Source organism: Cajanus cajan, chromosome 5 (genome assembly GCF_000230855.2).
Source record: "Cajanus cajan strain Asha chromosome 5, NIPB_CcT2T_4, whole genome shotgun sequence".
Lineage (NCBI taxonomy): Eukaryota > Viridiplantae > Streptophyta > Magnoliopsida > Fabales > Fabaceae > Cajanus > Cajanus cajan.
In genome coordinates this window covers 5,705,730-5,723,796 of record NC_138521.1, presented here as the reverse complement: position 1 = coordinate 5,723,796, position 18,067 = coordinate 5,705,730, and the positions used below count along the sequence as shown (strand labels likewise).

Sequence of the window (18,067 nt, the reverse complement as noted above, 5' to 3'; positions counted from 1 at the left end):
ATATAAAATTTAAAACCAGATATTAGTTATACAAAAATATTAAGATCATATAGTAAATTGTCAATAAGATTTTAGTTAAATAATTTAAAATAATTAATGTTTCAATTATATTGTTAATTAGCAAATAATTTATTCCAAAACTAATTAATTTTTTATATTAATTATTAGTAAAATTTAATAACTTTTAATTTAACAATTAATTGGATCGATGAAATTCAACAGACACCATGAGTTATTGAGCAGAATAACTTTACCAAGAGTTATTTTGTAAGTTATCTTAAATCAAACATATAAAATTCAAAAAAATGTATTTATCCATGTTTTATTTTTTAATTATCAACCATTAATAAAATACTAACTTAAAATCTTATCTAATTATATCATTAATATTTTCATATCAAATTTAAAACCAGTGCTTACATTTTCGACAAATATAAATTTGCCTGAAATATTCTATCAATAATATAGTTTTTCCTACAAAAATTTTCTCATCGAAAATATAAATTTTTCGACAGATTTAATTTTGTTTTATAAAAAATCATCTTCGATTAATATAACATTTTGTATATATGATTTAAGAGTAAAAGATTTTCAATATAACAGTTGAATTTACAAAATTCACATTTAATATAAAGTTATTGAGCAGTGTCATACTTAGTAAAATTTATACCATTGTAATTATATATATATATATATATATGTGTGTGTGTGTGTGTGTGTGTATATATATATATATATATATATATATATATATATTAAATGTGACTTTTACAAAGTATTACACTGCTTAATAACTTTTTATTAAATGTGAATTTGGTAAATCCAATTGTTAGATTGAAAGTTCATATCTCTTATAGATTATATATACAAAACTTTATATTAATCCAAGATGATTTGATACTTCATTCTTATAAAACAAAATTGATGTAATATATTCATTTCAAAATACACTAAAATATGAACTCTTGGATTATCTTCCAGTTGTTGTTCAATTTTAACAAAATTTGATATATATGTATAAAGTGATATGAACTTTCAATTTAACGGTTGGATTTATAAAATTTACATTTAATATAAAGTTATAGAGCGGCATAATACTTAGTAAAACTTACACCGTAATAATTATAACCCCCTATATTATATATATATATATATATATATATATATATATATATATATATATATATATATACATACATATATATACATGGACAGCTGCACGTTTGGAATAGTGAGGCACTTGCCCTCACTACTATTTGACATATACATAATTTTTTATCTAATATATTTTAAAAAAATAAAATTATATTCTAATAATAGATTCAGAAAAAATGTTTATTTATTTGATATCTGTCAAATTTTTGAAGGAAATTAATTCTCATGTGATAAAAAAAATTTCTTAATAATGAATTAATTTTTTAAAAAAATTTAATTATAATATATATATGTATATATATATATATCTCTTAATATTCACATATATAATGTAATATATTAAAACAAATAATTTTTTGATAAAATAAAATTTGTAGCATGCATGTTTCTCTTTTGTGTTTTTTATTTATTATATACGTTGATTGAAAAAATCAAAATAGTAAAATTGTTTACATTGATTAAAAAAATCAAAATAAGAAAAATCATAAGATTTATATTCCATTTAGAATTGTTATTATAAGATATATTTTAAAATAAATTATCATCTAAGAATATATATTAGATATTAAAAACATATTTATATCATAAATAAATTAAACTTTATTTTTATAAATTTAACATATTTATTTTTATATTTTTAATAGTGTTAAATTATTATAAAATAAGTCTTTATGATTGTAGTTCTACCCAAACATTTAAAAATTGTTTATGATAGATAAATAAGTCATACTTAAAATATATATTTTTAAATAAAATTAGGTTCAAACCAAGTAAATTATAATAAAATATAGTATGACCTAATTTATTTTCATCTTTAATACTAATCGTAGATATAAAAAACTTGTAATAAATAATTATAATATATATTTATACCTTTAAAAGATATATAAAATTTTTAATACTACAAATATATATAAGAAATTAAAAATAAAAAATTAAAAAAAGAAATTAAAAAAAATTAAAAATAGAAATTAAAAATAATAATTAAAAATAAGATTTCTGACGGAAACTTCTGTCGGAAATTTCCGATGGAATAAATCCGTCAGAAATTTCCGATGGAATATTCCGTCAGAAATTTTCCATTAGAAATTTCTGACGGAATTATTTTTCCGTCAGAAATTTCTGATGAAATTTTCCGTCGGAAAGTTTCTGTCGAAAATTTGACAGTCTGTCGGAAATTTCTGACGGAAATTTCTGACAGATCCATATCCGTCAGAAATTTTCCGTCAAAAATTTACATTTTTCTTGTAGTATTCACACATGTATACATAAATCGTGGTCAAATGCGGAATTTACAAGAAAATGAAATATGGGTTTTTCTAAAATAAAATAACAATAATGAAATCCTAAACTAAGCCTAGCTATGCCTCGATGTCACATATCCTATCAGAGCACGTTCAACTAAAACTTAAGCCTCATCACCAACATCCTCGTGTTGATGATCACTTGTAATACAATTTAAACACATACAAAGAGTAACAGGGGAATGAGAAACATCTCACTCAGGTTCAAGTGTAAAAATACATGTTAGACAACACACACACAATAAACATAATACAAGTCACAAGCACAAATCACATATAAACAATACACATACACAATCAGTATCACATGTATATTCATTTATCATGCAATGATGTCATGGACTCGACTCATAAATGCATGCATGTGGCGCCAGTTACATGTCTCATAATCACATATCACATGGTATGCTGTCGAAGAAACATACCTGAAGTAGTCTAGGAGTACATGACGGCTCAACCGCGCACTCTCAACTAGAAGGATGTACTGCTAGGGTCTCGTCGAGATAGCGAATCCGTACAAGATACGTCCCATGCACACAAACAAGCAGAATTGGGCCTTCTAAATCACGTTATCCCCTAGGGCTCCTCTGAGATGTTTCACCCGAAGAGTCTTTCCTAACAATGTACTCCATATTGTACCCCGTCACATAGATGCATATGATGCATGTCATACATTTTCATGTTCATGGACTCAACATTTCACTTGTCATATCTCATAATGTCACTTGTCCTCATATCACATTATCATACTCATAATCACAAGGTCACATATAAGAGATTCCCCTCCTCATCATGTTTATAGAAACACATCACTTGCATTAACACAATAAAAAGGTAGTTCTCACACCATTAGCACCTTCAAACATGGCTTAAAACTTTTCTATTTTTAAAATTAAACACATATTCAGACTCAACAAATATCAAGGAACACAACAGAAAACTCAAACATCAAAATAAAAAACATTCATATTTTTGTCTGTGTTCTCATAGGGTGTACCGTAGGAACGCATAAATTTTTTTAATCCAATCTTAAAATTAAACATACATTCATGCTCAGTAATCATTAGAGAACACAACAAAAAATTCAGAAAGAAAACCAGAAAACGTTCAAAATTTGTCTGTTTCCCATAGGGTTTCCCGCAGGAACCCATAGAACACACTAATCCATATTAAAACTTATCTATTCTCAAAATTGAACACATATTCACACTTAGAATCACACAAGGAACACAACGAATAATTAGAAAGCAAAACAAAAAACTTTTACAAAGTGCTTGTTCCTATATGCATACATCAGGCAAGAGATTGGAGGTCAATCCGACTATCCAACAATTATTTCCACACCCCGAGTAAGATTTCTCACTCCCCACTTACCTTGATGAGTAGAAGACGAAGCGCACACAGTTTCCCGGTGACCTCCTCCTCGTGGTACTCTACTGAGCTTTGAAGCCCTTACGTGAAAAGTGATGAAAACCTAAAATCTGATCTGCTCTCTCTCTTTTAAAATCTTAACCTCCCTTTAATCCTTTAGTAAAAATATTTTAACCATGATTATCTTTTTCTTTCCTTCAAATATTAAAACTTATAATTAAATAATATATCTAATAAACATATTTCTTCCAATCCAAATAATTATAATAAAATACAATACTTAATTAATAACTAACAAATATATAATATATAAAATATATCTATTTCTTACAACACAATTATAATTAAAATAAGATATATAAATAACTACAATAAAACACATAATTTTCTCCAAATACTTATTATAAAAAAATATCATAAGAATACATAGTTCTCTAATAAATATTATACAAAATAATTTTTATAAATATTTATTATTTAATTAAAATACTCATAATTATTAAAAATGTGACACCCTCTACCCCAACATATATATATATATATATATATATATATATAATAATAATAATAATAATAAAAAGAAATATCTTATTGGATAAAAAAAATATTCAAAATTGAACGACAATTCCAATAATCATGTGAGTAGAGAATTCACATTCATGTCCTTAATCCAAATAGCAAATAAAATTACAAAGAATAAAAATTAAATTTTCCAAAATATATACTTTAATAAATCATAAACAATGTCATATTCTAATCCTATCTATGTCCCGATGTCACATGTCCTATCAGAGCAAAATCCCACATAGAAGCCTCAGCTCCATCGTCCACATCCTCAGCCTCATGCTGTTGATGGTCTCCTGTATATCAAACAAGGGAAACAACACAAAAGAAAGGAGTGAGAAACATCTCACTCTGGCTTACGGTGTAGGAACGCACACTGGATAGCCAAACACAAACAATACAGTTACCTCATAGATCAATCAACAACAATAGCTTATCCAATCATCCAAGTCATACAAATAGTAATTTATCATCATTTAATAATAAGAATGCACATGCATGGACACGAACTACATATTATCATGCATGTGGCGCCAGTAAAACATCACATGGCATATTGCCGCTAGCAATACACGAAGAGTAGTCTAGGAGTACATGCCGGGTCACACCCTCTGCGCACTCTCACTAGAAGGATATACTACCAGAGTCTCGTCGGGATAGTTAAGCTGCGCAAGATACATCCCATGCACACAATGGGCGAGACTGGGACTTCCAAACCGAGCTATCCCCAAGGACTAATCCCCAAAGCTTTTACACTAGGGGGCCTTCTCTGGCGGTGTATTCCATATCGTACCCTTAAAACACTTATGCAAATGATGCATGTCAATCAAGACTCTATGCATTCTCATATCACATTATCATTTCCCATGGTCATATCACATCATCGCATTTCGTCATCATATTTCATTATCACATTTCATATGTCATGTCTCAATCACATTTCACTTTACATCATCATATTCACAAAGCCTCCACAGAGCACTTTAATTTATATCAAAACTCGTTTATTTATAAAATTAAATACATATTTTTACATCTCATCAAGCAAGGAATATAACAGAAAAATCAGAAATCAAAACAGAAAATATTTCATATTTTGCCTATTTCTCATAGGGTTTCCCAAAGGAACCCATAGAGCACTCTAGATCATATTAAAACATATTTATTTTCAAAATTAACCACATACTCATGCATCACATCCAACAAGGAACACAACAAAGTAATCAGAAGACAAAATAGAAAACATTCATATTTTGCCCGTTTTCTCATAGGGTTTCCCATAGGAACCCATAGAGATCTCAAGTCATACAATTAATTGCATATAAGAAAAATAATAAGAAAAACAGATACAATTGGGAGAAACCCTTCATACATGAGCATACATAAAAATACAGCAAACACAGGATTGGGGGCCAATCCCACTACCCAGCATACAATCCCACACCCAGAGCGAGGTTTCTCACTCCCCCTTACCTGGATGAGCAGAAGACAAAGGTGTGATCTAAGGTCGTTCCTGAGTACTCTTCCTTAGAGCTCTTTGTTTCTTTTTTTTTTCCTAACCCTTCAGAAGGCAAATGAGGTAGATAGGGTTAACGCTACCTGACTCCTTAAAATTAATCCATTGGGCTGGGTCAACCCAACCCATTTTCCTTCTCTTCTAACCCACTTCTCTTTTTCCTCATAATAATTAAATAAAATAAATACATGTATATTATAAAATATTTTTCCTCTATAATAATAATATATTTCTGACCCAAAATATAATAATATAATTTCAATAACAAAATATCATATAAAATCAACCTTCTCTTAAAACATATAAATATTTATTTAAATATGCTAATAAAAAATACTTATTTAATACGTACAAAATAATTGTTTAAAATAATAATTATTTAAAACGTACAAAATAATATTCTTCTATAATTATTAAAATAATTATGACCAAATACCATATAATAATAATAATTATTATTATAATAATAATAATAATTATTATTATAATAATAATAATAATAACTTTATTGAAAACTGGGGTGTTACAAAAAACATCTAAAATATTCTATAAAACTCATTTAATTAATTAAAACAATTATAATAAAATAATTAATCTCAATAAATATAAAAATAAATAATAATTAAACTATTATATTAGTAGAAAATTCGGGATGTTACAACATTCCTAAAAAGGGAGGAGCCTACTTCATAGCATGTTGGTAGTGAATGAAGCTTTAGATGAAGCAAAAAGAAAAAGAAGAGGTAGCATTTTTTTAAGGTGGATTATGAGAAGGTGTACGACTCAGTAAATTGGCATTACCTCCTCTATATGCTTCAAAGATTGGGATTCACCTACAAATGGATAGAGTGGATTGGAGAGAAGACAATCCATGTATCAATTCTTGTAAGTGAAAGTCCAATTGAAGAATTTAAGTTACACAGGGGACTAGGACAGGACGATCCACTATAACACCATTTCTTTTTATTGTGGTTGCTGAAGGTTTGACAAGTATGATAAGGAAGGTAGTCCAAACAAATTTATTCTGAGGTTTGAAGGAAGGTAAAGACCAAGTGTACATAAGCATAGTACAATATGTAGATGACACTATGTTTTTTGGGTGAGGCTAGTCTTGATAATGTAATTGTGATCAAAAGTGTTCTAAGGTGTTTTGAGGTAATTTTGGGACTAAAAGTCAACTTTTTCAAGAGTTGTTTAGGAGTAGTTAGAGTAGAAAGAAATTTTGTGGAGAGTTTTGCACATTTCTTGAACTGTAAATTATTACAACTAACTTTTGTTTATTTAGGTTTGCCAATTGGAGTGAATCCAAGGAAAGTTGAGACATGGAAGCCAGTCATACAAAAAATGAAGAAGTTATCTTCATGGAAAAGTAAAACTCTTTTTATGGCTGGGAGGGGTATGTTTAATCAACTCATTATTAATATCTTTACTCCTATTCTATCTATCTTTTTTCAAAATATCAAAGTTGGTTGGTAACCAAATAAAGCTAATTCAAATGAGATTCTTATGGGGGTGTAGTGAAGGTCAACAGAAAATATTGTGGGTTAACTAGGACAAGGTAACTCATCCAAAAGAGTATGGTGGTTTAGGGGTAAAAAACATCTTTGAGTTAAATGTAGCCCTCTTGGCAAAATGGAGATGGAATATCTTCCATCAGCCAAACTCTATGTGGGGAAAAGTGTTATTATCAAGGTACGAAGAATGCTACAATCTTTGCACAAGAAACGCCGCAACCAAAAGCTCTATTTGGTGGCGTGATTTACTAAATGTCTATGATAGTGAAAATGTAGATAAATAGTTTGATAACTTAGTGTGTTGGAAGATTAGGGAAGGCACTCGAACTAGATTTTGGCTTGATAATTGGGTTGGTGAAAAATGTCTAGTAGTCACCTTTCCTATGCTATTTCTTAATTTATAATAGAAAAATGATGTAATTGTTGATATGGGGTAGTGGAGGGATGATAGTTGGGTTTGGGAATTTAGATGACGTTGGAATTGGTTTGAATGGGAGTTAGATCAAGAATAGTCTTTACACTAGGTCCTGAGGCATGTAGCTCCATAAATTAAGATCATCCAGATTCATGGACTTGGCTGCCTGAATCTTTGGGGTCATTCTTGGTCAAATTGACATACGAGGCTATTCAAATTGAACGGATTAGGAATACAATGGAACAAAAGTTCAAACAAGTTTGGAAAATTATGGTTCAACCTAAGGTCCATACATTTGTGTAGAGGCTACTACATGACGAAATACTAATTACAAAAAGCTTGTCAAAAAGGAACATATTGTTGGATCCACAACAACTTATATTTTGCAAAACAGATGTTAAATCTACTTCACACATGCTTTGCACCTGTCCAATGGTGAATAGTATTTGGAAACAATGGCTCAATTGGTTAGATTGTCCCTCACCATTACCACAACAAATTGTACAACATTTTAGTTTCTTACCATTGCTTCAAACAAATTCAGAGTTGGAAATGTGGTGCATAGTATGGTGTGCTACAACATGGTGCATTTGGAAACATAGAAATCACTATGCTTTTAAAGGGGACAATTTGACAATGACAAAGAGTTCAAAGACGTTCTTTTTTCTTCTTGGTCTTGACTGCATACGTTGCATAAATCTTTCCATTACTCTTTCTCAAAATGGTGCAACAATCCGGGACAATGCATATATAAAAGTAATTGTTGGGTGTAATAGGTTGGAGATTCAATTAGAATGTTAGGATCATTTGCAGGAAAAGGCGTATTGACATTTAGTAGTATTTTGAAAATAGTTTCTATTTAGTTCGGTTAGGTAGGGGAGTTACTTTTTTGGTTTATAGAAGAGGGAATACCGTATTCACTTTTCTATAATTGTGACTTGTATGAGATTAGTACCCTTATACCTTGTATCCTCTTTCTCATTACATTTATATATACATATATATAACTTGTTTGCTGTCAAAATAATAATAATAATAATAATTTTTTATCCATGAATCAATCTAAAATTTAATATATTATAATTTCTTAAAGTTAATTACTATGTGTTGTTTGAATGTATGTTCATGTACCAGGACCAGTACTTTACGAATCCATAAATACCCACGCGTATTAATGCCTTTGTACGTAAGCAAAGGAAAATCCAGACGAAAAACAAACTAATTAAGTGATAAATTAAATAAAGTACTAAAAGGTTTTAAGCAACAGCTTTTGTTATTTTGTTCACAAACATACAACAAGTATTATGTTTTTTTGGAGACACATCAAACACACTTAAGAACGGAAAAGAGACACGTAAACACAAATTCAAAAGTTTAGTAATTAGTATTGCTGCTGCTGATTATTGAAATCAACAATCGAACACAATAACAAGTTTTATTATTATTATTATTATAAGCTATATAGCTAGCAATTAAGTCTGAATTAACCCTAGCCGGTGCCACCGAAAAGAGCCTTCTGCTTGATGACTTGAGACATGTCAATGGGGGTAGTTTGTGCAATTATATCAGAAGCCACGTCGGTTCCAAATAATTGGTTACCAAGATATTGGAAAGTAGGGTTTTCGCTGCCATAAAATGCAGTGATAGTGCCATTCTCGTTACCAGTATTCAAAACAAAATGCAACAGTCCTCGTGGGATAGCTATAACATCTCCCACTTTCAGCGTTTTCACGTAAGCTTCCCTAGAACTCATGAATCCAACAGTTATTTCACCTTTCTCCACGATTATGAGTTCACAGGCACCAGGATGAGTGTGCATCCCAAACATTCCACCAGGAACCAGTTCTGCACGTGCTAAACCGATACCTTGACCATTGAGACCAGGCATATCAGTAACGAACGCGCTTGGGCTGTCTTTTAAGTTAGACACAAAGTCATCTGTTATTACTGTGTTTCGTGGCTTGCAGTTATAACCTGAAGGGCTTTGTGGGCCCTTCAGGTCTGCCATGTGATACCTTCTACCCCAACATAATTACAATAGATATAAACCATCTATATATAAATTCTTTCTTAGTCTAATATAAAATAATTATCTCAAGTATCATTGGGTAAAAGATGCACATTCATAATTTTCAACTGTAAGTATCAAATTGTCAAGAAATAATAAAATAAAGATTATAGATTAATCCCAGTAAAGGTGGCAGAGCCTCCTAGTTAGGAATTAACTTATAATCTTTTAGTAAAATTATAATATGACAAAAATACACACTTTCAACATAAATAACATAAAAATTACAAAAGAAAAATAATAATAATTTAACAATAAGTCTAGCTAATCCCGATGTCACATCCTATCAGAGCGAAACCCAAACAGAAGCCTAAGCTTCACCACCAACATTCTCAGCCTCATGCTAATTATCTGCATCATAATTTAAATATACACAAAAATGACAAGGGAGTGAGAAACTTCTCACTCAGTTGCAGATATAGAAATAAAAGTTAAATAGCACACACACACGCAATATAATTCACATATATAATCAATCTCACATATATGCTTATGTATAATGATTTTCTTGACTTGACTCACTATTGTATGCATGTGGCGCCATACGGAAGTTTCAGAATTTATCACTGGTGACCCAAAGGTACACCTATCACTGGTGTTCATACACCTCGTTAGCATGTTACATCACTGGTGTCCCGAAGGCACACCTATCACTGGTGTTCATACACCTCGTTAGCATATCGTGGGTGACTCAAAGGTACACCTTGTTAGTCGTGGGTATGCGGCCTCAGCGGCACACCTGGAGTAATATGTGCATATGATGCATGTCATACATTCACAGACTCAACCTTTAGCATGTTACACATATCATATTCATATTTCATAATTAAGAATTATTTCAATAATCCAATTTAATAGTCCAATAGTTCAACAGTCCAATAGTTCAACAGTCCAAACAGTCCAACAGTCCAAACAGTCCAACAGTCCAACAATCCAACAGTCCAGAGGTTGCTTAGGTATCATATTTTTCAATAATAATATATTAAGATCTTTTAAGTAAAGTAGGAAGCTTAAAAGGTAATATAAGATAATAAGGAGGCTCAGCCTTCCATTTAAATAATAGATTACAAATTTATAAATACTTAGGAGGCTTAGCCTTCCATTCAAATAACAGATTCTAATATGTAAATAAATAAGATATAAAACAAAACACATCAATAATACATATTCAAAGAAATAAACAACAGGCAAGGGATCGGGAGCCAATCCAACAAACAAACTATTTAACAATTATTCCCACACCCCCAAGCGAGGTTTCCCACTCCCCCCTTACCTGGGTTTACAGAAATTTGGGCAGAATCTCCTCCTCTCTATCTTTCCTTAAAAGGAATCGGAATTAGGGCAGAATCTCTTCCTCTTTCTCCTTAAACAAGACACTAGAGCAGAACCTCCTTTTCTTTCTCCTTCTCTCTCTCTTACTTTCTCTCTCTATTTCTCCAGAATTTCCTTCTCTCTAGAATTCTAAATTTTCAAAACCTTAAGTCCCTATTTATAGAATTTTTGAAGTTACTATGCACTATGCACTATTCATTAAAATAATATTATAAATTACTATGCACTATGCACTATTCATTAAAATAATATTATAAATTACTATGCACTATTCATTATTATATTCAAATTTATTATAAAATTTGAACCCGCGTCCCTCGTGCAGCCGCCCTTCACTGTGCAATTGCATAGTGAAATACTATTCATACATACGTATACGTAAATAGTAAAATACATATACATAAATAGTAAAATACGTATACATAAATAGTAAAAATACGTATACGTAAATAGTAAAATACATAAATAAAATACTTATTCACATAATAAATACATAAAAAATATTTCTTTTCATTGAATAAAATTTGGGATGTTACAATTCTCCCCTCCTTTTAGAAATTTCGTCCCCGAAATTTTTGCAATGGTAAACTCTTCGCATTCTTACTTCTAATTCTTATGCAACATCACTACCTTGTTGATGTACAACTTTTATCAATTTCCTCAAAGGATTTGCTTAGGGAAAGATCTTGACGAATTTATCCACTTAAACACAAACAAAATCAATTTCTTAAGTGTCTTAGACAAATCTTCCACTAGGGTCTATCTATTCACCATCTTACTTCCAAAATGGAGCATCTAAGTGCTACAAGATTCTTAAAAACTTCTAGTATGCTAACCATAAATATACAATTGCTTTACTCCTCTCTTCATCTTAGGTCACAAAATATCTTCTTAAGATTTTGGTACATCTTAGTAGTTTCTGAATGGATACTAAAGATACTCTTATGACCTTCTTCTAGGATTGCTTTATTAAATTCTAGCACACTAGGAATGCACAACTTATCCTTAAATCTCAAAACTCCATCCACTCCAAATTTAAACTCACTCTCCATATCTTGATTCAAGTTCTCTACTTCTCTTTCCATATTAGACCATCACGCTTCCCCTGCGCCACTCTGATACATTTTAGTAACTTCTAAATAAATGTTAAGAGTACTCTTATGTCCTTTCAAGTTTTATAATTAAACATCCAACTGTGTCCTTTCTAATCTCTTGCTTATTTGGGTCACTAATAAAGGATCTAACTCCTAGTTCCTCTAATCTCATCTATTAATCTGATAGTTACTTCCAACATAAATAATTCAATGCTACTAGGGTAATCTTACACATCAAGCATAAGTTTCTAAATTCTGCAATCAAATTCAATCCTTAAATCATCAAAATAATAATTTGGTTATCATTGTAATCCAGATATTTGCCACAACATCAACACCTAAGCATTAGATACACATATCAGATCACTAATTTTACTACTCTATCTACAACCAATTCAAACTCTTCTATGATCAATTCTAAAGATCAGGTACCTAAGCATAATGTACACTCGGTATCCATATCAGTTCTCTAGTTTCACCATTTCATCTTCACCCAAGTCATAATCATATCCATCACCTTAACCTATAGCCTTATAACTTGTTACCAAAATAAATCAACTAATTATGCTCCTATAATTTTCTTCAACAATCCATTCGTTATTCATACTTAATCTCACAATACTAGAAGTAACCTTATAATCCAAACTTAAATTTCTAATTTGAGCCAAAAAGATTCATCTCTCTAATCATAATGAAAGATAAAGATTTCCTCAAAACATCAATCACCACAATGGCTTTAGCCAAATAATAAGATCAAAATTTTACTCCTTAAGAAATTTCAACTATTTCTTTTATCTCGTATTCAACCCCTTTGGTCAAAAGATATTTAAGGTTCTTATGATCACTAAATACCTCAACCATAGAATCATATAGTTAGTGTCTCCAAATCTTAGTATAAATGACAAAGTCGCTAACAAGGTTATGGGTAAGGTAATTTCTCTCATGAATTTTCAATTTCTTAGAAACATAAGCTACTATCTTTTCTTCTTGCCACAATATTCTTCCTAAACCTATTTTCAGAGACATATTTATATATCACAATAATCTTACTAAAATCTAGTAATATTAACACTAGTCAATCTTTCCTTAAGAGTTTGAAAACTACTTCCTCAATTGTTATCCCATACTAATGTAACTCCTTTCTAGTCAATTCAGTCAAAGGTAATAGTAAGTAATTCAAAGAAGTAAGCAACGAAATGATTTGGGTAGTTAAAAATATACATAGGTTCAAGAATTCCTGATATAGATTATCCTTACAGTTGATTCCAAGGGTAGGCAAGAAACAACCTAGTGAACTGAAACATCTTAATAACCAAAGAAACGAAGGCAAAAGCAATTTTTATAGTGAGAGCAGTTTAAACCATGAACAGCTGTTAAAAAAAAAAATTACTCACTGAATTTTCATATAAACTATCAAACAAGACTCCTGATTTTACTAATTGACTCAAGTATCTCTCACTTAAGCACAACTTAGGTAGATCTTCCTCCGCAAGAAATTTCATGGTCTAAAATACTCACCTCATACAATCCAAATTCATACTTAGACAATCTAGTTTAAATCTATTTTTATGCCTAACAACTCAAAATATCATGATAGCATATATCTACCTGACACACAGAGTTGTATTCGTCCAAATGATTTCAAACCTATCTCAAACGAAAGTTAAGTGAATAAGCTACAACTCTTTATGAAGACATAAGATTTCCAAGAGATCATCTCTTTAGCTAAAGATTCAAATATCACCACTAATAAATTCAGTGCTTACTAAATTTCTAATCACCAAGGCAGTCATAACTTGAAGTTCTAGATTTTTGTTTCATCTTATCCTAGTTCTATTGAAAAGATAATATCTAAAGCCATATTCTTCATAAAGACCTCAAAATATAAATTTTGTCGATATAATACTCATACTATCATAACAAACTATAATGAAAATATTTTCGACACCAAATAGCAATAATGTATCAATATATCTAATGCCACAAAATACCTCAACTTTTTCCAAATTCACTACTTAATTTCTCATTCAAGTCTCTCCTTACTTTTCTCAATCAAAACAACTCACATGCTACCTAAACCATAAATAATTAACATACTAATAATAACACTTAAGGGAATTAACATCATTTCGATCTCTCACCAAAGAGACAACCACCTTTAGATTCAACCTGCTACAACTATAGATGTCAGAAACTTCACCAATCATAAACTCTTAGTATACTCAATATATCACCTCCCATCCAAGGTTCTAATAATTCGAGTTGGCTAACACTATCATGATTATCATTCCTCTGATTACAAACTAACTTAACAATCTCAAACTCAACAATATCAACACAGGACGAACATCATCATCATAGTACACAACAAACAAGACATAGTCAGAGTACACAACAGAGTCATGATAAGCACATAACACACACGGTTGATAAAATCGACTTGCTCTGATACCACTAAATGTGATACCTTCTACCCCAACATAATTACAATAGATATAAACCATCTATATATAAATTCTTTCTTAGTCTAATATAAAATAATTATCTCAAGTATCATTGGGTAAAAGATGCACATTCATAATTTTCAACTGTAAGTATCAAATTGTCAAGAAATAATAAAATAAAGATTATAGATTAATCCCAGTAAAGGTGGCAGAGCCTCCTAGTTAGGAATTAACTTATAATCTTTTAGTAAAATTATAATATGACAAAAATACACACTTTCAACATAAATAACATAAAAATTACAAAAGAAAAATAATAATAATTTAACAATAAGTCTAGCTAATCCCGATGTCACATCCTATCAGAGCGAAACCCAAACAGAAGCCTAAGCTTCACCACCAACATTCTCAGCCTCATGCTAATTATCTGCATCATAATTTAAATATACACAAAAATGACAAGGGAGTGAGAAACTTCTCACTCAGTTGCAGATATAGAAATAAAAGTTAAATAGCACACACACACGCAATATAATTCACATATATAATCAATCTCACATATATGCTTATGTATAATGATTTTCTTGACTTGACTCACTATTGTATGCATGTGGCGCCATACGGAAGTTTCAGAATTTATCACTGGTGACCCAAAGGTACACCTATCACTGGTGTTCATACACCTCGTTAGCATGTTACATCACTGGTGTCCCGAAGGCACACCTATCACTGGTGTTCATACACCTCGTTAGCATATCGTGGGTGACTCAAAGGTACACCTTGTTAGTCGTGGGTATGCGGCCTCAGCGGCACACCTGGAGTAATATGTGCATATGATGCATGTCATACATTCACAGACTCAACCTTTAGCATGTTACACATATCATATTCATATTTCATAATTAAGAATTATTTCAATAATCCAATTTAATAGTCCAATAGTTCAACAGTCCAATAGTTCAACAGTCCAAACAGTCCAACAGTCCAAACAGTCCAACAGTCCAACAATCCAACAGTCCAGAGGTTGCTTAGGTATCATATTTTTCAATAATAATATATTAAGATCTTTTAAGTAAAGTAGGAAGCTTAAAAGGTAATATAAGATAATAAGGAGGCTCAGCCTTCCATTTAAATAATAGATTACAAATTTATAAATACTTAGGAGGCTTAGCCTTCCATTCAAATAACAGATTCTAATATGTAAATAAATAAGATATAAAACAAAACACATCAATAATACATATTCAAAGAAATAAACAACAGGCAAGGGATCGGGAGCCAATCCAACAAACAAACTATTTAACAATTATTCCCACACCCCCAAGCGAGGTTTCCCACTCCCCCCTTACCTGGGTTTACAGAAATTTGGGCAGAATCTCCTCCTCTCTATCTTTCCTTAAAAGGAATCGGAATTAGGGCAGAATCTCTTCCTCTTTCTCCTTAAACAAGACACTAGAGCAGAACCTCCTTTTCTTTCTCCTTCTCTCTCTCTTACTTTCTCTCTCTATTTCTCCAGAATTTCCTTCTCTCTAGAATTCTAAATTTTCAAAACCTTAAGTCCCTATTTATAGAATTTTTGAAGTTACTATGCACTATGCACTATTCATTAAAATAATATTATAAATTACTATGCACTATGCACTATTCATTAAAATAATATTATAAATTACTATGCACTATTCATTATTATATTCAAATTTATTATAAAATTTGAACCCGCGTCCCTCGTGCAGCCGCCCTTCACTGTGCAATTGCATAGTGAAATACTATTCATACATACGTATACGTAAATAGTAAAATACATATACATAAATAGTAAAATACGTATACATAAATAGTAAAAATACGTATACGTAAATAGTAAAATACATAAATAAAATACTTATTCACATAATAAATACATAAAAAATATTTCTTTTCATTGAATAAAATTTGGGATGTTACATGCCACACACAAATCGTTCGCACTAGAGGCAAGGGAAGGGGATGAAAGAATAGCAGAAAGGAAAAGAATAATGAGAACCATGTTGGATGAATAATAGTTATAATGATAATAGCATATACTAGGAATGTGGGACTGGCCACCTATTTATAGGGCTAATTCTTACAAGCTCTAGACATTTTATTAATTGATAATGCATATTAAGGATACAAATATACATAGTACTGTATATATATACCTTAGATATTAAATTTATTTTCTCTCCTTTGTAAATTTTTGTGGTTTTTAGTACTTTTTCTTTTCTCTCATTTTATTCAACGTAACCGATCGACACCGTTATTAGGTATGAGTAGAAATAATTCGATATTTATATATCTTAGGCTTTGGACGAGGAATTTTAAATTTTCAGGGAAGTTTAATATTTTTTAAATTTAATTTACTTTATTAAATATTTTATTTGAACAAACTAATTTAAATTTGTTAAATTTTAAGTTTTTAGTTTGAAATTAACAATTTAATTTTTTTTTACTTTTACTATATGTAAATTATTTGAAATAAACAATTTAATTTTTTTTACTTTTACTATATGTAAATTATATCTGTGTGTGCGCGCGTGTGTATGCATGCATGCGTGCGTGTGTATGTGGAGGAATCAAATCCGTCAATTTGAATTAATTAAATGAAGTATCAAATGATTTTTAATTTTTTTTTAAATTTGTAAATTTGATCTATACATTAATTAAGAACTTTAAATTCAACGGTTAGATCGTTGAAATTTGATACAGAACATGAGTTATTGAAAGGAATAAATCTAGGTAAAAGGACCCCGCCCTCTCTCTCTCTTTATATATATATATATATATATATATATATATATATATATATATATACAAAGAGAGAAGAGATCATTTTACTCCAAGAGTAATTAAGTCTACCTAGAATTACTCCGTTCAATAACTTATGTTCTACATTAAATTTCAACGATCAAACTGTTTAATTTAAAGTTCTTAATGCATAGATCAAATCTGAACAGTTTTAGAAAATTTGAAAATCATTTGATACTTCGTTTCATTAATTCGAATCAATGTATAAAATAATTTTATGATTATCCGTCAATTTGAATTTGATATAGAACATGAGTTATTGAACGGAGTAAGTTTAGATAGACTTACTCTTAGACTAAAAGAATCCTCTCTCTCTCTCTCTCTATATATATATATATATAATGTGGTGGTGTTGACAACAACAATAAAAGTTATAATATGATATCACACTTTTGTGTCATTGTATGATAATTCTGTTGATTTTTTTTTTATTTTCCTTGTCATTTTATAATACAAATGAAATA

The 18,067-nt window shown here is 30.2% G+C and overlaps 1 protein-coding gene and 1 long non-coding RNA gene across 2 annotated transcripts; both read right to left on the bottom strand.

Moving 5' to 3' along the window:
- Window positions 1-9,328: 9,328 nt before the first annotated feature.
- Window positions 9,329-9,847, bottom strand: LOC109812612 (germin-like protein). The gene has a single exon (XM_020376602.2). The coding sequence runs from the start codon at window positions 9,845-9,847 to the stop codon at window positions 9,329-9,331; it is 519 nt and encodes a 172-aa protein (XP_020232191.2).
- A 96-nt stretch (window positions 9,848-9,943) lies between these two features.
- LOC145958189 (uncharacterized) lies at window positions 9,944-17,390 on the bottom strand. Its single transcript, XR_014433838.1, has 3 exons — window positions 16,127-17,390; window positions 11,181-15,204; window positions 9,944-10,258 (listed from the first exon to the last, which is right to left on the bottom strand). It is a non-coding gene; the product is annotated as an uncharacterized LOC145958189 (long non-coding RNA).
- Between the last annotated feature and the right edge of the window lie 677 nt (window positions 17,391-18,067).